Below are 18,517 nucleotides of genomic sequence, written 5' to 3'. Positions count from 1 at the left end.
GGTGCTGCCGCCGTGTCTTCCAGCTCTCGTGGGACCGGGAGCTCCCGTAGGGCACCGCTCACCTCTGTGCCTCCAGCCGGGGCAGACCCAACCCCGAGAGCCGCTGGTGGCCATCGCAGCATCGCCCCTGTCCTCGCTGGGCCGTGCTGGGGAGAACTGCCCTCTTGAGGAATTTTCCAGGCGGGTGGAAGGGCCAGCAGGTGCTGAGCCTGTGGGGACAGAGGTGTAAGAGCAGGCAGGGCCAGGGATGGGGGGCATCCTGCAGGCACGCAGCGCTGCAGAACCTCTTTGGTTGGTTCCTCGTGCTGGGCTGAGGCTGCAAGGCTCCCTGGGGTAAATACAGTCCATTGGGCGATGCTTATTAACGGGACACCTGACTTCTTGAAGTCCTCAGAATTACACAATTAATATAAACGATGCTTCGTTTAATTTGTCGCCCCAATTATCACTCATTTAAGCGCACGGTTCACTATAGAATCGTAGTTTTCCCTTCTAAGTGACACACAAGGACTTGGTTCAGGGCATCTCCCGCTTCACGAGCTACGCTTATACTTTGACTTTTGGTTTGTCGTGAAGTCATTGGGGTTACACAAGAGATGGGGGATGGGTTTGCCCCAAGCGGTACTTTTATATCCTCATCATAGGTGCTGTCTTCCAGGGTCGGGTAACAACCACGCAGAATGCTGAGGCCGGATTTACAGAGGGTTCTATATTTGTACCGGGGTTATAAACAGTAACGTAACATTGTTTAAACCAGGAATAAGCAAATAATTGTACTCAAAATTATAGATGTGTACAACCTCCCTCCTACGCAGGAGTAAAAATCCCGAGGTGCTATAAATAGCGACATTCCTAAAATCACATCGAAAGGAAGTTTTACTGTAACAAACCTTGGCTTATCTTTAGTGGGATCAGGTTTTACTACTTTCTGAAGAAGTCTAAATAAGACCTTTGACAGCTGCTACTGTCAGACAGTGGTATTTTTGCTGCTGGAACCATGGCATTCAGCAGATGGAAAAGCAGATAAGGTAATAATACGGCATTCGCAAGTAACGTTTCAGAAGTGGTAGTCACGGTCTTTAAATAAAACCGGGCAAGGCAGAGCTGAGTCAACTTCGCTCCTGGATCAAAGCAAGCTCCGGTTGCTCCAACTTTGACAACGTCAAAAGCATTCCTTAAAAATTAACGGGGCAAAAATTTAAACCCCATAGTTGGAAAGATGCATTAGCGCCTGGGGGCTCTCCAGGGAGAGCGGCGGTGCGGAACGTGCGAAGACCCCGCACGCGGGTGGGCACCGGCCGCTGCACGTTGAGTGACCGGCACCACCGGGATCCCACCAGCCCGGCCACCACTGGCTCTCCTCCTCGCTCCCAAAGCCTGGCAGGAATGGTAAGGAGCTCCCACCTGCATTTGGCGGGCAGGCGGTTCCAGTCACCACGGCGCCTCGGGAAGCCCAAGGTCCTTATCCTCCCAGCGACGTCTCCCACACCAACCTCGGGGGACGAGAAGCGCTCAGAAACCAAGCGAGCAGAACACAGCGGTGCCAGCCCCTCACAGAGGGTGGGTTTAGCTCACTGTTCGTAAAGAGAGCACATCACGAGAGCACTGCTTGTCTCCCAAAACAAATAAAACATTAGCAAAAAACCCACTTTGCTGGGCTGGGCGAGGCGGTTGTGTCGTCTTTGGCGTGTTGATACAAATACGTGCTGGATCCAGCTCGCCTGTTGAAACAACAGCTCGCTCCATCGTCATTGTGGGGCTAAATGAATCAACAACCCTTCAGGGCACCTCCCGAGGGAGCCTGTTGCTCCCATGTGTATCAAATCCCGCGGATATCAGCCCGGGGGAAATTATTGTAGCAACTCAAAATATTCGGTGTGACTGCCGCGGGGGAGGATGAACTGCTCATCCCAAATCCCAGCGTTACCTCATCCCTGGCACCTCTTCTAATCAACGTTTGGCTTCGCTCGCTGGAAGCTCTTCACACTTCAACTCCAAAGCTCGCGCTGCTGCTGCAAAGGGTGAGAAGGGGCAGAGGGCAAGAGAAGAGGGGACAGAGAAGAGTGAATTGTCCTCCATCAGAGACCTCTATCTGGCAACCCCTCAGCAAGTCATTTGGGCTTAAATCCCTTGAGATATTGAGGTATCACCTCTTATTATTCCTTTAGGCTTCCTGCCCTTCACATCTGGGCACTGAATGCCAATACCTGATGCACCTCAAGGTGAAAGATGAGGCTGTGAACACCCACAGCATCGCTGGGGTGGCCCGTTGACACAAAAAGGGGCCGACAACCATAGCTGTTAGTTGGACAGCCCAACGAAGAGTCAATAGCATCAGGTTGAGTTCATAAGAGGAGCATCCCTCTGCGCTGGGAACCTCCCGTGACCATCTGCACCCCCTGAGGCTGCCTTCTGTTCGACCTCTGGCTCATTCGAACCACTCCCACCACACAGAGGTCTCAGGGTTCACACACAGCAGCAACTCCTCAAGCCCCTTCGCAAAACCTCTGAAAATCGGCCGTCACGAAGCGAACAGACCACGCACACGCTGAGAGAGCACGGGAGCCTGATTTTCCTTCGGTTAGAGCTGTGCTTTCACGGACGGACTCGCAGCTCTTTGCAAGTCCTCCTGCTGCCTTTCGGAGAACCACGAGCCGTATTCATACTCCTGCGGAGAGAGGGAGTCAAAGCTACTTCACCTCAACCGTTCCTTAACAATTTTGCTGGCTAGGAAATGGGATAAAGATGGCAGATTCTGGTATTTTCCTAGCATTGACTGGATGAGAAAATGAGTAGAGGCCCAGTAGTGGTGGGCTATCAGGGTGCTGGGGATTTGCTGGGAAGCAGCTTTGGGGATTGCCTTCACCCTCCCTCAGGGGGTCCTCACCGATGCACAGGCGAGCATAAAATTGCATCTGTGACTCAGCTTGAACCAGAAAACAGTTTTATCCCGATTTCGGAGTGGAGAGAGGCATGCGCAGCGGTACGGCTTTTCACCCGACTACTCCCTCATCATTTCTGAAACCATCAGTCCCTTTCAAAAACTTGGCTGAGAGGAAACGATCTCGAGGTATTGCCTCTCCAACAGGTTTTGGGAAAACAGGCAGTTGGGTAGAGGAGAGTCCGCTCCTGCCTCCACAGAAGGAGGAACCATGGTGCAACCTCAGCCGGCGCTGGGGAAAGGGGACACAACCACTTGCCAGAAAGTCTCCAGCCAGAGCTCACACCGTGTTCAGCAGAAGTTCCTCCATCCTCGGGCTTGGTTTCATTTCCATCCATCAGCAAAACTCCTGGTGCCCACGGAGACAGAAACACGAGCTTTGCCAGGGGAAGGGATTCAGGAGATCACCCTCCTGCCTGGAGCCCCTCGCCCCGGGGAAGGAGCTGACTGCCCGCGGCAGCTTCGCTCAGGTTCAGAGAAGAAAATCAGAAAATCAGATTTCTTTGGTTCTCCCGTTCAGAAAACTCACCGGTTCACACTCTAGGACTCCCAACTCACATTTTAATTGCAAAAATCAGTCGTAAGCTTAGGGTCTACTTTTCTTTTGCCAAAGTATTAGTCTCCAAAGTTTGTAACCAATACACGCAAACATAACTTTTTCCTGTTATTGTTGGTGTTCTGACCTTGCAAAAACCCGACAGTAAAATCTCTGCTCCACCATATTTATTTCTTTTTGTGGCTCTCTGGTCTGTGAAATTGGAGGGTTGCTCTAGGACCCAATACTGCTGGAATTTATCTGTTCAGAGGAAAGTGTGGCTTCATCTACGCTTTGAAGAACAGAGCAGAACACACAAAAAAAAATTACATGGACCATGCAAAGAGATTATAAAGGAGAAAATAGGACAGTGTAGATCAAATTTGGGACATAACCCAACATTGTAGATTTGTGCTTATGGGCTCAAATGTTTCCTCCTTAAAAAATCAGCAACGGTGTCTGCGAGGGAGGGGGTGTGTGAAGGAAGGCAGCCTGCTGCAGCTGTGCCCCTCGCTCGAGGGACCGTTCCCCACAGAGCAGAAACTTAAGTGTCTAAACTGCGACATTAAATATCTTCATCTCGCAACTGCCGGCGCAGGCGGGACTCCCTTCACAGAAAAGGGTCTACGGAAAGGAACGCCACTGGGCGGAAAGTTAAAGCTGAGCAACTGCGAGTTCGCAGTCGACAGGCCCTTTATCCCTAGAGGCACAAAACCTGACGTTTCTGACTAAATTAACTCATTTGTACCTGTGGGAAAAATCCCAGCCCAGTATCACAGAGCGCGCTGCACAAACAAATGCACTGACATTCCTAGCAACTGATGCGTTAACTAGGATTTGAATAGAATCATTTAAGCATTAATAACATTTCCATCTCTGGAGGTCAAGCCTTTGCACTCCCTTGCATTTTGACATCCGTTAGTAACTGAACATATTCCTAAAAGAAACCGAATTAAAGCCAACACACCAAGCATTTGTCTGCCTAAACATGAGGGGAAGCTGGAGATAAAATGAACCCTACGGTTCTGTGGGAGTCTAGCACATGCAATAGAATCTTAACAAGACAGTAGATAGATACTCTTAACTACTACACGTATGAAATGCAATACTGGGTAAGATCAACGATGCTGCTGCACCGGTGTCCCATCTCCTTCCAGACCAGCTTTAAGAGGAGAGGTAAAAAACCTCTCTAGGTGAGAAGCACATCCCCAGGAGATGGCCTACCAAAACCTCAAGCAATTATTTGTGCTCAGAAACACGACTTCCTTATTGACAGACGTATCAAAGCAAGTCACGTAGACCAAAGGGCAGGGAAGATGAATGCGCTTACTGGCTCCTGGCCTACACGCATGCAGAACTTTTTGGGGAGTTCAGGTTGTTTTGTCGTGTTTTTTGGTTTTTTTTTTAAATGGGAATTTTTGTTCTTTTGTTTTCATAGAACCATTAGGTTGGAAGAGATCTCTGAGATCATCAAGTCCAACCGTTGGCCCAACACCACCGTGCCCACTAAACCACGTCCCCAAATGCCACGGCTACACGTTTTCTGAACGCCTCCAGGGACGGTGACTCCACCATCTCCCTGGGCAGCCTGTTCTGATGTGTGACCACTCTTTCAGTGATTTTTCCTCATGTCCCATCTAAACCTCCCCTGGTGCAACTTGGGGCCATTTCCTCTCGTCCTATCGCTTGTTACTTGGGAGAAGAGACTGACACCCACCTCACTACAACCTCCTCTCAGGTAGTGGTAGAGAGCGCTGAGGTCTCCCCTCAGCCTCCTCTTCTCCAGGCTGAACACCCCCAGGTCCCTCAGCTGCTCCTCATCAGACCTGTTCTCCAGACCCTTCACCAGCTTCGCTGCCCTTCTCTGGGCGCACTCCAGAGGTCTTTCTTGTAGTGAGGGGCCCAAAACGGCACACGGGTTTTTTTAGAGAAGTGAGACCGCATCTGTGGTTTCAATGAAGTTAAGACTGAAATTAAAATACAGCTGTTGGTGAGAACAGATTAATAAGTGGTTTGTGCTTTTCTTATGCTGCATGTTGATTTTCTTACAGGGCTGTACCTCAGAGTCCTAAGGGCACAACTGGGGCACTGGTAAAGGCCAGTTGAGAAAAAAAGCGCTGTTCCCAGCACAGTCGTCTGCGGTAAACACAGCAGAGGCTCGTTTGAATGTTCATTTACTTCAACACACAGAGGAGAAGATGCACAGCTGCATGTACAAGACAATTCAGAACAGCGTATCTGCAGGAGGCAAAATAGCACTTCCAAGGAGGTTGGGAGAAAACAGATGCTTCTGCCTGTGAAGAAACACCCTCAATATTATGAAAAGATGTGTAAAAGCAGCCCAGGGACCAATTACTACTTGAAAGATAAGCAGGATGTTTGGAGAACAGCTCAAAGCATAGAAGTGTCTGAATTCCTTATCTTCCAAAAGACCTTGGGAGGGGGGAAGACTATCATGACCTAATTCCTTGTTTCCAGATGGATTTTTTTCTCCTTTTCCCCCTGACAGAAGCGTGCCTAGTCACTGCAAAGTGTAGTGTTCAAGGAGGACTTTATTTAACACAGATTTCTAGAAAACAAATCATCTGTGTGACTCTGTAACAAACTGAGGAAACAATGCAGCTGCCAGCTCGTGACAAGTGGGAAATCTTCTCTAGTTACCAGCAATGTCTATCACGCAGGGTTCTCTTTCAGACCCGCTACAGTTCACCATTTGGTCTCACAAACGGCTGCACCACCATAAGGAGGGAGCGAGTGGGTGCAAGGGGGAAAGCAGGATCACTTCTTTCAAGCGATTTAAAACATTCAGTAGAATTATAGGCTAGGACAAATAACAGCATTTCCCTGCCTCCTCCTTTTCAACATTTCCATGTATTTTCATTTTTGGGGCTCAAATCTTGCAAGCGGCGGTTGCGTTGGGCCAGACCAAAGGCTGACCCTGCGCTGCATCCGCTGGGAGAGCGGCTGATAGCCAGAACTATAGGGAAGGAGCGTAAGAAATATGGCAAGTTTAAAATGACCCTTCAGCCTTCCAGTAACCAGTAGTTTAGAAATCTTCATGCAGAGTTCACTAAACTATGAGAGAATCGTAGCAGAAGCATTGCTCCTGTAGTCAACTGCTGCTTGGAAGAGAGTTTTAAGTTTAAGAAACAAACAAAAAAACATGTATAAATAGATATAAAATGTAGATCTGATCAGAGAAAGGCACCACCATGTCACATAGCGGCAGCAATTATTGCAGTTCACAAACAGGTGTACAAACTGTCATAGGCCCAAATACCGATGTCTGCAGGAATTACAGAAAAAAACCCCAGCCCAACCCAAAAACCTATATTGAGGGAAAAGGAGTCATGGTAGAGCAGCCCAGAGCAGCGGAAAAGCCGTGCCTCAGAGCCACTTACGCTGCAGCCCTTTGGCCGCCCTCCCAGAGGGACTCATCGCCCACACCACCCAGGTCAAACGGCCAGCACAGATACGAGAGAGGCTTCTCTCCCACGCACACAGGTACTACACAATGATCAGCCCAGCTGCTTACCCAGAAAGATCTATCGTGTAAAATAAAACCCCATTGTTCCTGGCTTTTCATAATAATTCTCTGAAAAGCATCTCCAACGATCGTGACCACGCAGGCTTTATGGGAGAGCTAACCACGGAGCACAGACCACGCGTCTTCGCCCTGGGAAAAGCCGTGGAGCGTTTCTTCCTGGATCCGCCGGTCAACTGGAGGAGCAACGCTGGTTTGGGAGACAAGCCGCTGGAGAGCGGACAAGGAGGAGAACATCACAAAGGTTTTCAAACCATAATGGCTGTGAAGATGGCCTGTCAGAAGTACCTGCTTGCTACTTACTGCAACAGAGCAGCTCTGAAGGCGCTCTCGGATGCAGAAAGGCCTCCAGCGTCACCAGGAACGTGCAAAACCTCGCCGCTCCCCCACGTAATGGTAACTCCACATTGCCTTCCTCTGCCTCCTGAGGATTAACATCCTCAGGTTTCTGTGGGTGCTCACCCTAAAGCCTTCCCCAAACGAATGAGTTTAGCTCACATAGCAGCACGCCAGCACCCACAGCAGCCGCATGCAGAGCCATCAGACACGGGTCGCTGTTATTCTGGGATATCAGCGGAAAAGGTGCCAGGGAAACCCCGTAGAACTCACCTTCACCAACTGCCCTTTGCTTTGCCTTTTTTTTTTTTTTCCCTTTTCCTTACTCAAGCACAAGGAGTCCTTTAATGTTTTCCTTGAGACAAACTATTCCAATAAATGTTTACGGAGTGCCAAAGAAATTCCCCGCCTCGGGAGCAGCTGGATGTTTAGACAGTTTGATATAGGAAACACGATACAGTCTCTGCCATAACAGCTTCGTGCAAGCTCAGTTCCCCGTCCCAGTCACGACACATCGTGATTTATAGCAGCAGACAATGAGGTAGCAGCTCCGAGGGAAGCACCACGCTGAAATAGAGGGCGTGACACTGCACATAGCACCATTCACAGAGCACCAGTCTGCAAGCTTTTGGGGGCTGGTTTGGTTGCTTGGGGGGTTGGTTTGTTGTTTGTTTGTTTGTTTGGGGTTTTTTTGAGACAACAGAAAGAATAAGAGGGCAGACCTCAAATCCTCCCACTTAGTTGTAGTGATTGATAATACCTCTCAGATCTTAATCCAGACCAGGGTTCCACTGTATGAGGTGCTCTACAAACAACGCAGTCCTTTGCCTTCACAGGAGTCACCTTCTGCTTACCTGCAAAAAGCAGCCACATGTGGTTATTTTGCAGCCCGAACCCCAAGCTCTGCAGGAGAGACTTCAGCGGCAGGAGAGGCTTCCGTGGCAGGAGAGGCTTCCGTGGCAGGAGAGGCTTCCGTGGCAGGAGAGGCTTCCGTGGCAGGAGAGGCTTCCGTGGCAGGAGAGGCTTAGTGTTTTCTCCATGGCTGCAGATGTTCCACCTCTTCATCCACGCTCTCTTCAGCGCCTGATTCTACCAAGCATTACACTGCCTAGTACCGCTAGTAAACACGACAATTTTATCAAAATTAAAACAACTCCCACCCCGTCCCTCCCTGCGGTAACATGAAACAGAGTTTCTCCATCTTCATTTTTATCTGATCAGTTTTAGCTTGGATGGATCTGTGGAAATGAGTGAGAGTAACAGCGGACATTTCCTGCTGACCGTGGCACCAGGTGATGTTCAGTCACCATCCAAACAGGAAACAAACCAAGTATTTTATTTTGAAGTAGCATTTTATTTGCTGTTAGCTTTGTGTACAGAGCTTCAGCCTAGTTGACACAAACCGTGCGCTGCAGGTAGCTGGAGGGACAGGAAAGCTTGCATGCTATGCCTTTGCAATGCCACCGGCTCTAGAAAGCACCACTTCACATATTTTTCAAAACCCCAGACTAACAAAGTAGTATTTGCACAAGAACATTGCATTACAATGGCAAGAAACATGTGTAAACCTTTCCAGCATTACTCATAAATACAGCATTTACCTTGAAATGTTGGGCCATATCCCTGCAAGGTAACTTGTGTGACGGGAGAGCTCTCTGAACAAGGGCTTGCTGTGTTCATAGGCCAAGGCCTGCCACGAAATTCCCCAGCGCCTTCTACAAAACTGCCACTTGGCCTTGGAGCCGAGTGCTGGTTCTGCTTTGACCAACACAGGCAAGTTGCACCAAAGGAATCTGCCCAATTTGCTGATTTGCCAAAATTTGCCCAAACCACAGCTGATCTTTACCTTTCGGCCTTGTACAATATGCTCTCGGTGGTGTTCTCTGACAATTCCAAGTGGTTAAAACTTCCAGAACTTTCCAAAGTGATTTCCCATCAAGGCCAACTGCTTTAATACCAGGGATCAGACTTGCTCTAGGACACAACACTCCTCTTGAAACCAAGACAGGGAGCAGGGAGCTCGCTGCTGTTGAAACCAGACAGCAGGAGCCGCGTTTTTAGAGTACTGAGAAATCTACATTCCAATCTTTAATTTAAAAGTTTAAATTAAAAACCTTTAAATTGCTGGACCCTCCAGCACAGCATCCTCCATAAGTCAAAACTTCAGCTTTTGGGGCTGTGGCTGCATCAACACTACGCTTCACTAGTGACAATGCTGAAAGCCCTTCATCGCTTGACATTTCATGGCCTCTTCCTCAAGTACCTTCCAGCAAGATCTGCTCGCAAATCAGAGGTTAAATGCGGTCCAGACAAGCACAATCAATGCAGACTGCACTCTTGCAGAGGTTTAGGTTGGTTTCAGGCTTTCTTCCTGTAAAATAATTTCTATTTTCAACAACTGGACTGAACCTGTACCTATGTATATTTAAACTTCCCTTGAATGTTGACCCTCTTAAAACAGAGCTCTGGATCTCATTTCTCTCGGGGGCACAGCAGTCAGAAAGGGGTGCGCACATCCCTTGGGGAAGCAAGAAACGAGCGTCATGAACACAGCCGCGCTGCTCTTCTGTTAATCCACCCTCAACGTCTGCCTACGCAACAGCAGCAGAGAGCCTAACGTCTCTCCTTGCAGCGTTCACCCCACTATGGAAGTAACAACGGCTTTTGTGCTTTTTGTGCTCTCAGATCCTGACAATCCACGGTCGGTCATACTCACGCACACACTGGTGCCTGGTCTCGGCTTCCCATCACAGCCAGGTTTCTGGCACAGCTTTAACAAACCATCAAACTACCTATTTTGGAAGCAAGGTAAGGAGGAGGAAGAGGGAAGGGAAGCACAAACTGTTTCATGAACTTTGTAAACAGAGAAAACAGGTCATAATTCTGTCCAACCAAGCCTACAATCCTCCACAGGACGCACGGAAACTCTTCCAAGCATAAATACCCAAGGAACACCAAGCCTGCACAGCGAGGCAGGTCCGCTCTCTCTGTAGGAGCTTCAGGAGGGTCTCTCACTACGTGGCTTACATTTTGCTTCCATGCACAAAAAAATCTCTGAGATGCATTTATTCCGTTCATAGGAAAAAACAATTTCATGTACTTAAAAGACAAAAAAAAAAAAAAAAACAAACCACGAGAAAGACGGCAGCACAGAAAGTTTTCTTCATTACAAAGTGTTTTTCCACCAGGCAATTATTTATAAGAACTTTTGTTAACACTGGAGTTTAGGCTCTGGAACAAAGTGGATATATTGTTTACTAGCTTTGCCAGTCAATCTTCTCTTACAAAACCTCTCCCTTCCCCCTCTCCTTTTCCAGCCAAGTCAGTCCCTTGAATAGCTCAGGAGTTTCCTTTGTCACCAAGATCTCCTTTTCCACAAATTGTCCCTTGAATAATGCCATCTTCAATGTAGTGCCCCGAGGTGTCCGTGCTCCTGCAGAGAACTGTCGAGGGGATCCGCGACGAGCGTCTGTCCTGGCTCTTATCCTCAGAGGAGCAGCAGATCATCCTTTTCATGGTACCCCACATTTCATCATCTTTGTACGAATAAATTATTGGATTCATGACAGAGTTCAACAGGGCCAGGAGAAGAAACCACCTTTTAACATTCTGAATCCCACAGTAGGTGCAGTTCAGACCGTCGAGCAGTAAGACGACCAGGCCAGGGGTCCAGCAGACAACAAAAGCACCTAGAAATAAAGGAGACCAAAAGAAAAAAGACTTCAAACTGCAGGGGTTTGGGGTTGGCTTTTCTTTTTGCATCATACAAGATTATTGTGTTCACCAAAATTCTGCACAAAACCGATAAAAGCAGGAGAGGACAAAATTCTAGTGACAGCAGCAAAATTCTACCTACTCCAACTTCTCCGGCAAGCCCCGAGCACGAGGCAGGGCAGCTCTCGGAAGTCTGCAGGGAGCAAGAATCCAGCTGCTGACAGCACCAGCTCAAACACAAGCGGGGACTGGTCACCACAACAGCGGTTTGTCCACGCTAATACACAAAGAGGAGCATTAACAAGCGGAGAACTGGCACTTGGAGCACAGACCACCTCCATCTCTGGTCTGCTGGAGGAGAAGATAGCAGGTGGATCACTTGGCCACGATACGATCCAAAGGAAGGACATGTCTCCTGTCACACGGCAGCTGACTCTGCAAAGCTACGGGCACACTGCCCGGTTCATAAAACAAGAGTCACGTCATTTAAACACGTCCTGGCTGGAAACCCCGCAGCTACTGGAGGATGCTCGGTGTTGTCCGCGACCCATCGGCACTGCCGGCTCTCCGGCTGGAGCAGCAGCCCACCTCCCTCCCGGACTGTGTGTGCTGGGCGCTTGAGACCCAACAAATCAGATCCAGGGAACAAATGAAGTTGTAAAGGAAATGACGGGAAAAAATAAATACATGAATTAGCAAAGATGAACCAAAAGTGCAGCAGCCGGCTAAGAACCGAAGCAAAGAACGGAATAAAAAGCGAAAAAATAAGGATGAGGAAGGTTGAAAGCAGTGACAGGGGAACAAGGAAACTCCCCAAAAAACAGCAAGAAGCCGCAGGACAAGACCAGGAGCAGCAGGTTCAGCTGGTAGGCAGGAACGACAACAGCCCCTGGGAGAAAGAAGACACGAGTTGTTAATAAAAGCTGAAAGAGGCGAAGTAGGACAACATGCTCCTCTCCCATCAGCCCTTAATAAAAAAAAAAATTAAAGAAAAGGGGGAATCGGGGAGAAGAGACATTAGACAGAGTGAAGACAACGTGAAGAAAGATCAGAAATGACAGCTAAGGCGGCAGTTCGATAATTGTGTTGGCCTCTTTTCATGTCATTGCACATCCTCACCGTGAAGGCAGGACTGGCGGGGAGAGGGAACATCCCAACGGAACGCAGGTCTAGGCCACCAGCTTGGGAGGGTCCCTGAACTGCCCCATCTGCCCTCCTGCTTCCCCCCGCCACCGCAGCCCGCCCTCCCTCGCCTGCAGCCCAAGGAAGGAGTAGCCCTATGCATGATAATACCAACTTAGCGCAAGCCACAATTGCTGTCTGACGTACAGAAATAGAAAATTACAACTCTGCACAACGGTCACAGTTCGAACAACGTGCTGAGGAAATTCCAGTCGTTTATGACAGCAGAGTTTCCCTTTTTTTCAGGCTTAGAAAAAATAATCAAACACATGAGGACGACAGTAGCTACACGGTAAAAAGCTCTGCTGCGGGGTGTTGGGATCTGTTCAACAATTTTGGTAGGGAAAGCAAGTCCAGCTCAGTTTTGTAAAGGCGCTGGTTTTCCCATCTCTGGGCTGTGCAAGCAACCAGCGGGAGGGCAGCCTGGCTCCCAGCAGGACCCCGGCAGCGCAGGGGCCAGGACTCAGCGTCACCTCCAGCGTCCCATCGGCTGGGCTGTGCGCACGGGCTGGTTTCAGCAGCGCTGGATGCTTCTCCCCACCCCGGATTTTAATGGATAAGGTGCCCATCTGATGGGCAGGCCGATAGATAAAGTCCTTCCTCCTTTGCCCACCAGCATCAGGAGCTGCAAGCTGCTACCACAACACTCGTCTTCTCTGGTCAGTCTCTATACTACCCACGGGTTTGGCTTCAACGTGCTGAGTAAGCAGTTGTGTCACCAACTCCCTCATACGGTCTCCAGGAGAAAACACTACTGATTTATTGCCCTGGGCTTCACCAGCAGATCCCATCCGTTTCAACAAGCACTGGAACCAGACCACCCAGACAACATGCCTGAGTCTAGCTGAGTGACTTGGTAAGTATTTGGACAAAGAGCTTGCACTGGCCACCAAGGGTCACCAGCAAAGTCGCCAACCCACCAGCTCCGTGGAGAAATGAAGATGGTAACAAACCCTCCTCAGAACAAGCACAGAAAGCATTTTGACCACGTGTGCCACAAAGCATGCAAGGTCCAACCCTGCTTTCATGGACATCAGCAGGAGACGAAACAGACCCCAAAGCCACAGACGACACAGAAATGTCTCCTCCAAACCAAACCCCAAGCTCACGGGCAGGATTAGCCCGTGAACTCCCAGGATATATCCCTCTCTACCTACACAGGCAAAACCCTAGACGTTTTCAGTGGCAAAAGTAAGGGAAGATAACAGGCACCTTATCTGTCTGCAGACATCTCTGCCCATCTTCCCCACCCCACAACTGAAGACGAGGATGGAGTCAGAGTTACCAGGAAAAGCTTTCATGGGGCTGTTGCTCTGACTCCATCAACAATACACGTTGCTGCGGACGGAGATGAGACGAGCGATTCACGGCCCTGCTCTTCACACCGCAGAGATGAAAGCGAGGCATGGCTCAGCCTCGCTGCCTTGCTCGGATTTTGCTATTTTTAACACAGAACTTTCAGAGGGAACCGTGGTTAAATATAAATATATACCTTTGTCTCGGCCCTGTGGCGATTGTCTTGTTTGCAGCCTTTATATCCCGTAGGAGCTCTTCTCCCTGACAAGGTGCCACACTCCAAAAAGAATTTAATTTCTGGGACTCTCTAAAATTCACAGAAGTGACATGAAATACAGCCTGGCTGCAAGATAAATCAGAAGAACAGCTCCGAGTCTTCCCACCGGATTATGGGAGATCAGGTATCACAATGCCTCAAGGTCACTTCGAGGATTTTCCACTAGATTTAAACATGGACTTTCTCATAGATTGCATCACCTCTGCTTGAAAATTAAATCCTGTATACCTGGAAGCACTACGGATGCTGCGGCAGCCTCATGTCATAAAGCTCTACGCATCGAAGCTGTCCCTGAGCATGCCAACGCTGAGAAAAAATGAAAGGGGAGCAGCTTCCAGTTGCCTTTGCCACATGTACGCCCGAGTTAAAACAGCAAGTCACCAATTAAACTATAAACTCACTAAGACTGAGGATCATCTGCCCCAGAGCTGCTATTCCAGCAGGAATCTCACTGCCAAGTTCAGATGAGCTACCACAGCTACACCACCTGAAAATCATGTACCCACACACCTGCAGCCACCTTTCTCCAAAGCTACAGTCACAGGCTTAGCTAGGACTACGCCACAAGCTCAGTCTAAGAGGATTTTAGCCCCCTTCGCTAGGTTTTACATCTTCCCGTTTCAACCAGACAACTTCCTACAGTTTAGCACGCCAAAGGGAAATCCAGTTCAGCTGCTCCCATCCTGTGACAGGTCATTTTAAGGGTTGTGGTAGAAACAGGTCAATGACAAAGACCTGAGTCCCAGCCTCTGGAAGGAGCCATCCAAGCCCAACAAAGGCTGGTGCAAAAAGCCACCGGTAGCTGCGCTCACCAGGAACCCGTGAAGTCAAACCAAAGCCCCAATTCCCCCAACTCTTGACTGCAGGACCACAGGAGAGCTCCACCCAGGGAGGACAGCGATGTCTCACAAATAACTGCCTTGAGCAAAATCCACGTGCTGCTTGTAGCTAGAGGCTGTTGCATCAGCACAGTTTGAGCAGCATCCATTCGGTCACTCGGTGACTCCTGTGGTAATGGCAAAGCCCAGAAAACGTGGTGGTTCGGTTTCTAATACATTTTGTGCCGTGTGCTTGAAGGACTTGGCCAGGAGTGCACATTTTAAACTGTTTTAAAAAATAAAATCCTCATTCCTAGAAATAAACGTTTATAAAAAGCCTCTCAGAGTCACAATTTGGAGAGTTGATACAAATGAACACGCCAAGATAGATTTCCTCTGACACAGGAGCTCCTCTGACACGTCTTGCACCCCGCAACACACGCACTAATCCGACTTCTTTGGAAGCAGGCTCTGTTTTGGTTCTGTTTCTGACTGGCAAAGTAAATATACAAAATTATGATCTCTAAAGTAGCACTCAGGCTTTCTGCGTTAAATTTGCCTGACCCAGCACACAGCATCATTAAAAGCTTTACCCAAGTTATAGTTTAATCAGGCGGCTGAAAAGCCATATTCTGCGAGTAAGAGAAAGCTAATGCTGATCTTTAAACCAACCCCTATTCCTCAGGCCCCTCTCCCGAGTAAAAGAAAGAAGAAGTTGAAAACAAAGTTTAGAGCAGGGTTTGTTTCCACGCAGCAGCACGGCTACGGTGAGACTGAAGACCTGCCACAGGCTAAAGGACCCCGAGGGACTAGCGAACGGCAGCCACCACCGCTGTCCTTCCAACTCCCCCATCAGCTGGGCGGGTGGCCTCACCCCACTGCTCTGACCTGCAGTTGGGCATGAGTGGCACTGAGAGCGAGCAACTCCAACACTCACTCAGCGCCCTCCAACCTCGATTTATAAAAAACTTGAAGTGATGTGAACTGTGTGAAGAGACACATACGTTAGACAAGGCTCTGCACGTTGATTTATTTGCTCATGACTTCCCAGAAAGCAGCCTGCAGTTCTGCCTTGCATAGAAACGCTTCGAGAAGTCATTTTTAAAGTATTTTTGGGGTTTTTTGGGTTATTTTATCTCTTTCCAATGCAGCAGTTAACCACCCAACGCTTATGCTTTAGGGCAAGATCATGTTTGGAGCAATTCTGAGTTTTTCTGCAGGGATTTTCTCCTTCCAGGTGGACGGTTTAAGCGTCACTGCACGAGAGCTTCAGGCAGGGCAGAAGATGGAATCTTGCCCCTGCGAGTCAAGGCCCGGGGAGCGGAAAGAACAACCACCCCCTTGTCTCTCTACAGGTGCCATAAAACCAAGGGGAAAAAGGACGGACAAGTGGGGAGGGACTGAGAAGGGAAAGGTTCTGGCAGCGGGCAAGTTAACTTTAGAGGATAGAGGAGTAGAAGTGAGAACCTTGTACTTGCTTGAACCATCAGTCCACTTTCTTTTTTCCTCAAGGTCAGGCACTGTAAAGTTCAATTTATCTGAGCTTCTCAAGCGTTTTAAGGCATCACTGCGCAGAAGAAGGTGCTGTGTATTACAGCACTATTACTTCAGAGGGGAAAAAAAAAAGGAAGAAAGAAGAAAGAGAACCAGATACCAGGCTGTGCAAAGAGGCCACAAGGGGAAGAACGTGTCCTGAGCCTGAACTTCCTACCCTGGCAACTCCTACCTCCTTGAAAAGCGACGCTTTTCTCCCAGAGCTCTCTAGGACTACCACGCTGCACTACAACACAACCGTGTCCCAGGCATACACGGACCCCAGCTTTCCCGTGCTGGCTCATACAACATCAGAACAGTTTTCAGAGCAGTAAAGCTGTATTTGTGGTTTTAGAGTCCCCCACCAGCTGAGCCCAGCTTCACAAGCGTCCTGCTGTCCCCTAGTTGCACCCAGAGAGCCGCACAAGGCACACTCATGTGATGCCTGGCTTCCACAAAACATCTCGCTCAGATTCAGGTCTTCCTGGCTTCCACAAAACATCTCGCTCAGATTCAGGTCTTCCTGGCTTCCACAAAACATCTCGCTCAGATTCAGGTCTTCCTGGGGAAACCTGACTGCTACAGCTCGTATTTTGTTCCAACGATCAACCAGCTGCTTTGTGCACCTCTGCTTTAAGAAGCAGCTCCATCACAACCAGCTGATGAAGCGATCTGAGCTGCCTGAATATCAACAGCATCTCTAGGGCAGAATCCAGGCCAAATCTCACGGTACGATCTAGAGATCCGAGGCCATACTGTATCATCATCTGAAAGGATTTTGCACTATGCAATGTTCACAGAATGAAGGTGAATTCTGCCCTTGCAAAGCAAATCTCTGTCAAAGTCACAGACCCACCAGGCATCCTCTCCTTTCCCCGGGGAAGGTGCGTTTCCAGGGGGAAGAAGTTAGTACGTTTAGGAAACAGCCAAGAGGAAGATGTGCAAAGAAAACCGTCCCCATCCAGCCACAGGATTCACGGCCTTGTGAAGATACTAAAGAACATAATTTTGAAAATGTCCTACGAGATAACTGTGAATCTTCACAAGTCTTCCTCCAAAGTGATTTTGAACTCCCTCACCCCAAACTGTAGATAATTTGTGGAACAAGCTGCCCACCAAATAGAGACACTGCTCTTCTTCGCATTGACCGGCCCTCTACTGCGCAACTCTGCTTGGTGCAACGCTTATTTCACCATCTAAAGCCGACAGAAGACTAAATGACTCCAGCACTTAGAAGTCTGATGAGGGTTTTTTTTGTTTTGCTTCAGGGGGGTTGGCTTTTTTTTTGGTTGGTTGGTTGGGGTTTTTTTTAAAAAAACAAAACCAAAACACACCAAAAACCAACAAACCAAACCCACACAAACCCGTTGATTGGCACTGCACACCGTGGTTTGGAATCTCTTACCTAAGAGAGTCATGACAGTCTTCATAAGCTTCACTGGGGTTCTCCTACGGCTAATGGATCCACTTGTGTGCGACGACAAGACGTTAGTTTTTCTCTGGACGTACATGTAGATCCTTATGTAAACCACCACCATGATGAAGAAGACGACGAGGTTCAAGACGCTCCAGAACACCAGGTAACTTCTGCTGTAAATAGGGGCCAGGGATGAGCAGGCAGTAATGTCACAGAGGCAGTTCCAACCCAGGGTAGGAACGGCACCCATGAAAATGGCAATAGCCCAAATGGAGATAATTAAAAAGGTGACTCTCTTCTTCGTGAGGTTACTGTGGATCTTCATCCGCATTATTGACATGTGCCGCTCGACGGCTATGACGAGGAGATTCACCAGGGAAGCTGTCAGGCTGGTGTCCAGAAGACCCTGACGCAAAAACCAGCGGTTAACAGTTAATGTCTTCGACACTGGGCCAGTGTTGAACATCAAGAAGACATAGGCAATTCCAGCAAAGAAGTCTGCAGCAGCTAAGTTGGCCAGGAGATAGTAAAAGGGAAAATGAAACCTCTTGTTCTTGACCACAGCTGCTATGACCAACGAATTTGAAATGAAAATGAAGAGGCAGAAAAATGTCCCAAAACACAGAACAACAATAAGCTTTGGCCCTGTCCACTCATCTACTGTGTCAGTGTTTGTCTTGTTATAAAAAAAGTCCATGCGCTTATCATAGTAGCATTCGTTCATCCTGGATTAAAGCCCCTGCATCCTAGGAAGGGTGGAGGAGGGGGGAAAAAAAAGAAAGAAGGATTAAAAAAAAAAATCAACTATTGGTCCTTGCTTCCATCACCATACCTAACACCTTTTTTCTGGGGGTAGGAGGGATGGGAGAGGGACATGGGAGGGTAAATATTTGGAGGTTTTCAGTAAAAATTCATATTGTACAG

The 18,517-nt window shown here is 48.6% G+C and overlaps 1 protein-coding gene across 1 annotated transcript; it reads right to left on the bottom strand.

Annotated features, from left to right (window-relative positions):
• Nucleotides 1-10,695: 10,695 nt before the first annotated feature.
• LPAR3 (lysophosphatidic acid receptor 3) lies at nucleotides 10,696-18,317 on the bottom strand. Its single transcript, XM_009953687.2, has 2 exons — nucleotides 17,582-18,317; nucleotides 10,696-11,045 (listed from the first exon to the last, which is right to left on the bottom strand). Exons 1-2 carry the CDS (start codon nucleotides 18,315-18,317, stop codon nucleotides 10,696-10,698), a joined length of 1,086 nt encoding a protein of 361 aa, XP_009951989.1.
• Nucleotides 18,318-18,517: the final 200 nt, after the last annotated feature.

Source organism: Leptosomus discolor, chromosome 3 (genome assembly GCF_034619465.1).
Source record: "Leptosomus discolor isolate bLepDis1 chromosome 3, bLepDis1.hap2, whole genome shotgun sequence".
Classification (NCBI taxonomy): domain Eukaryota; kingdom Metazoa; phylum Chordata; class Aves; order Leptosomiformes; family Leptosomidae; genus Leptosomus; species Leptosomus discolor.
Note: the sequence above shows the minus strand (reverse complement) of the source record. Positions and strands in the feature narration are given on the sequence as shown.

What these genes read in the sequence shown, in the direction of transcription:
- LPAR3 (XM_009953687.2), bottom strand. Translation starts at nt 18,317, where the DNA reads ATGAACGAATGCTACTATGATAAGCGCATGGACTTTTTTTATAACAAG. An exon ending in GACTGTCATGACTCTCTTAG is followed by an intron (nt 11,046 to 17,581) that starts GTAAGAGATTCC and finishes CTTTATTTCTAG; the next exon opens with GTGCTTTTGTTGTCTGCTGG.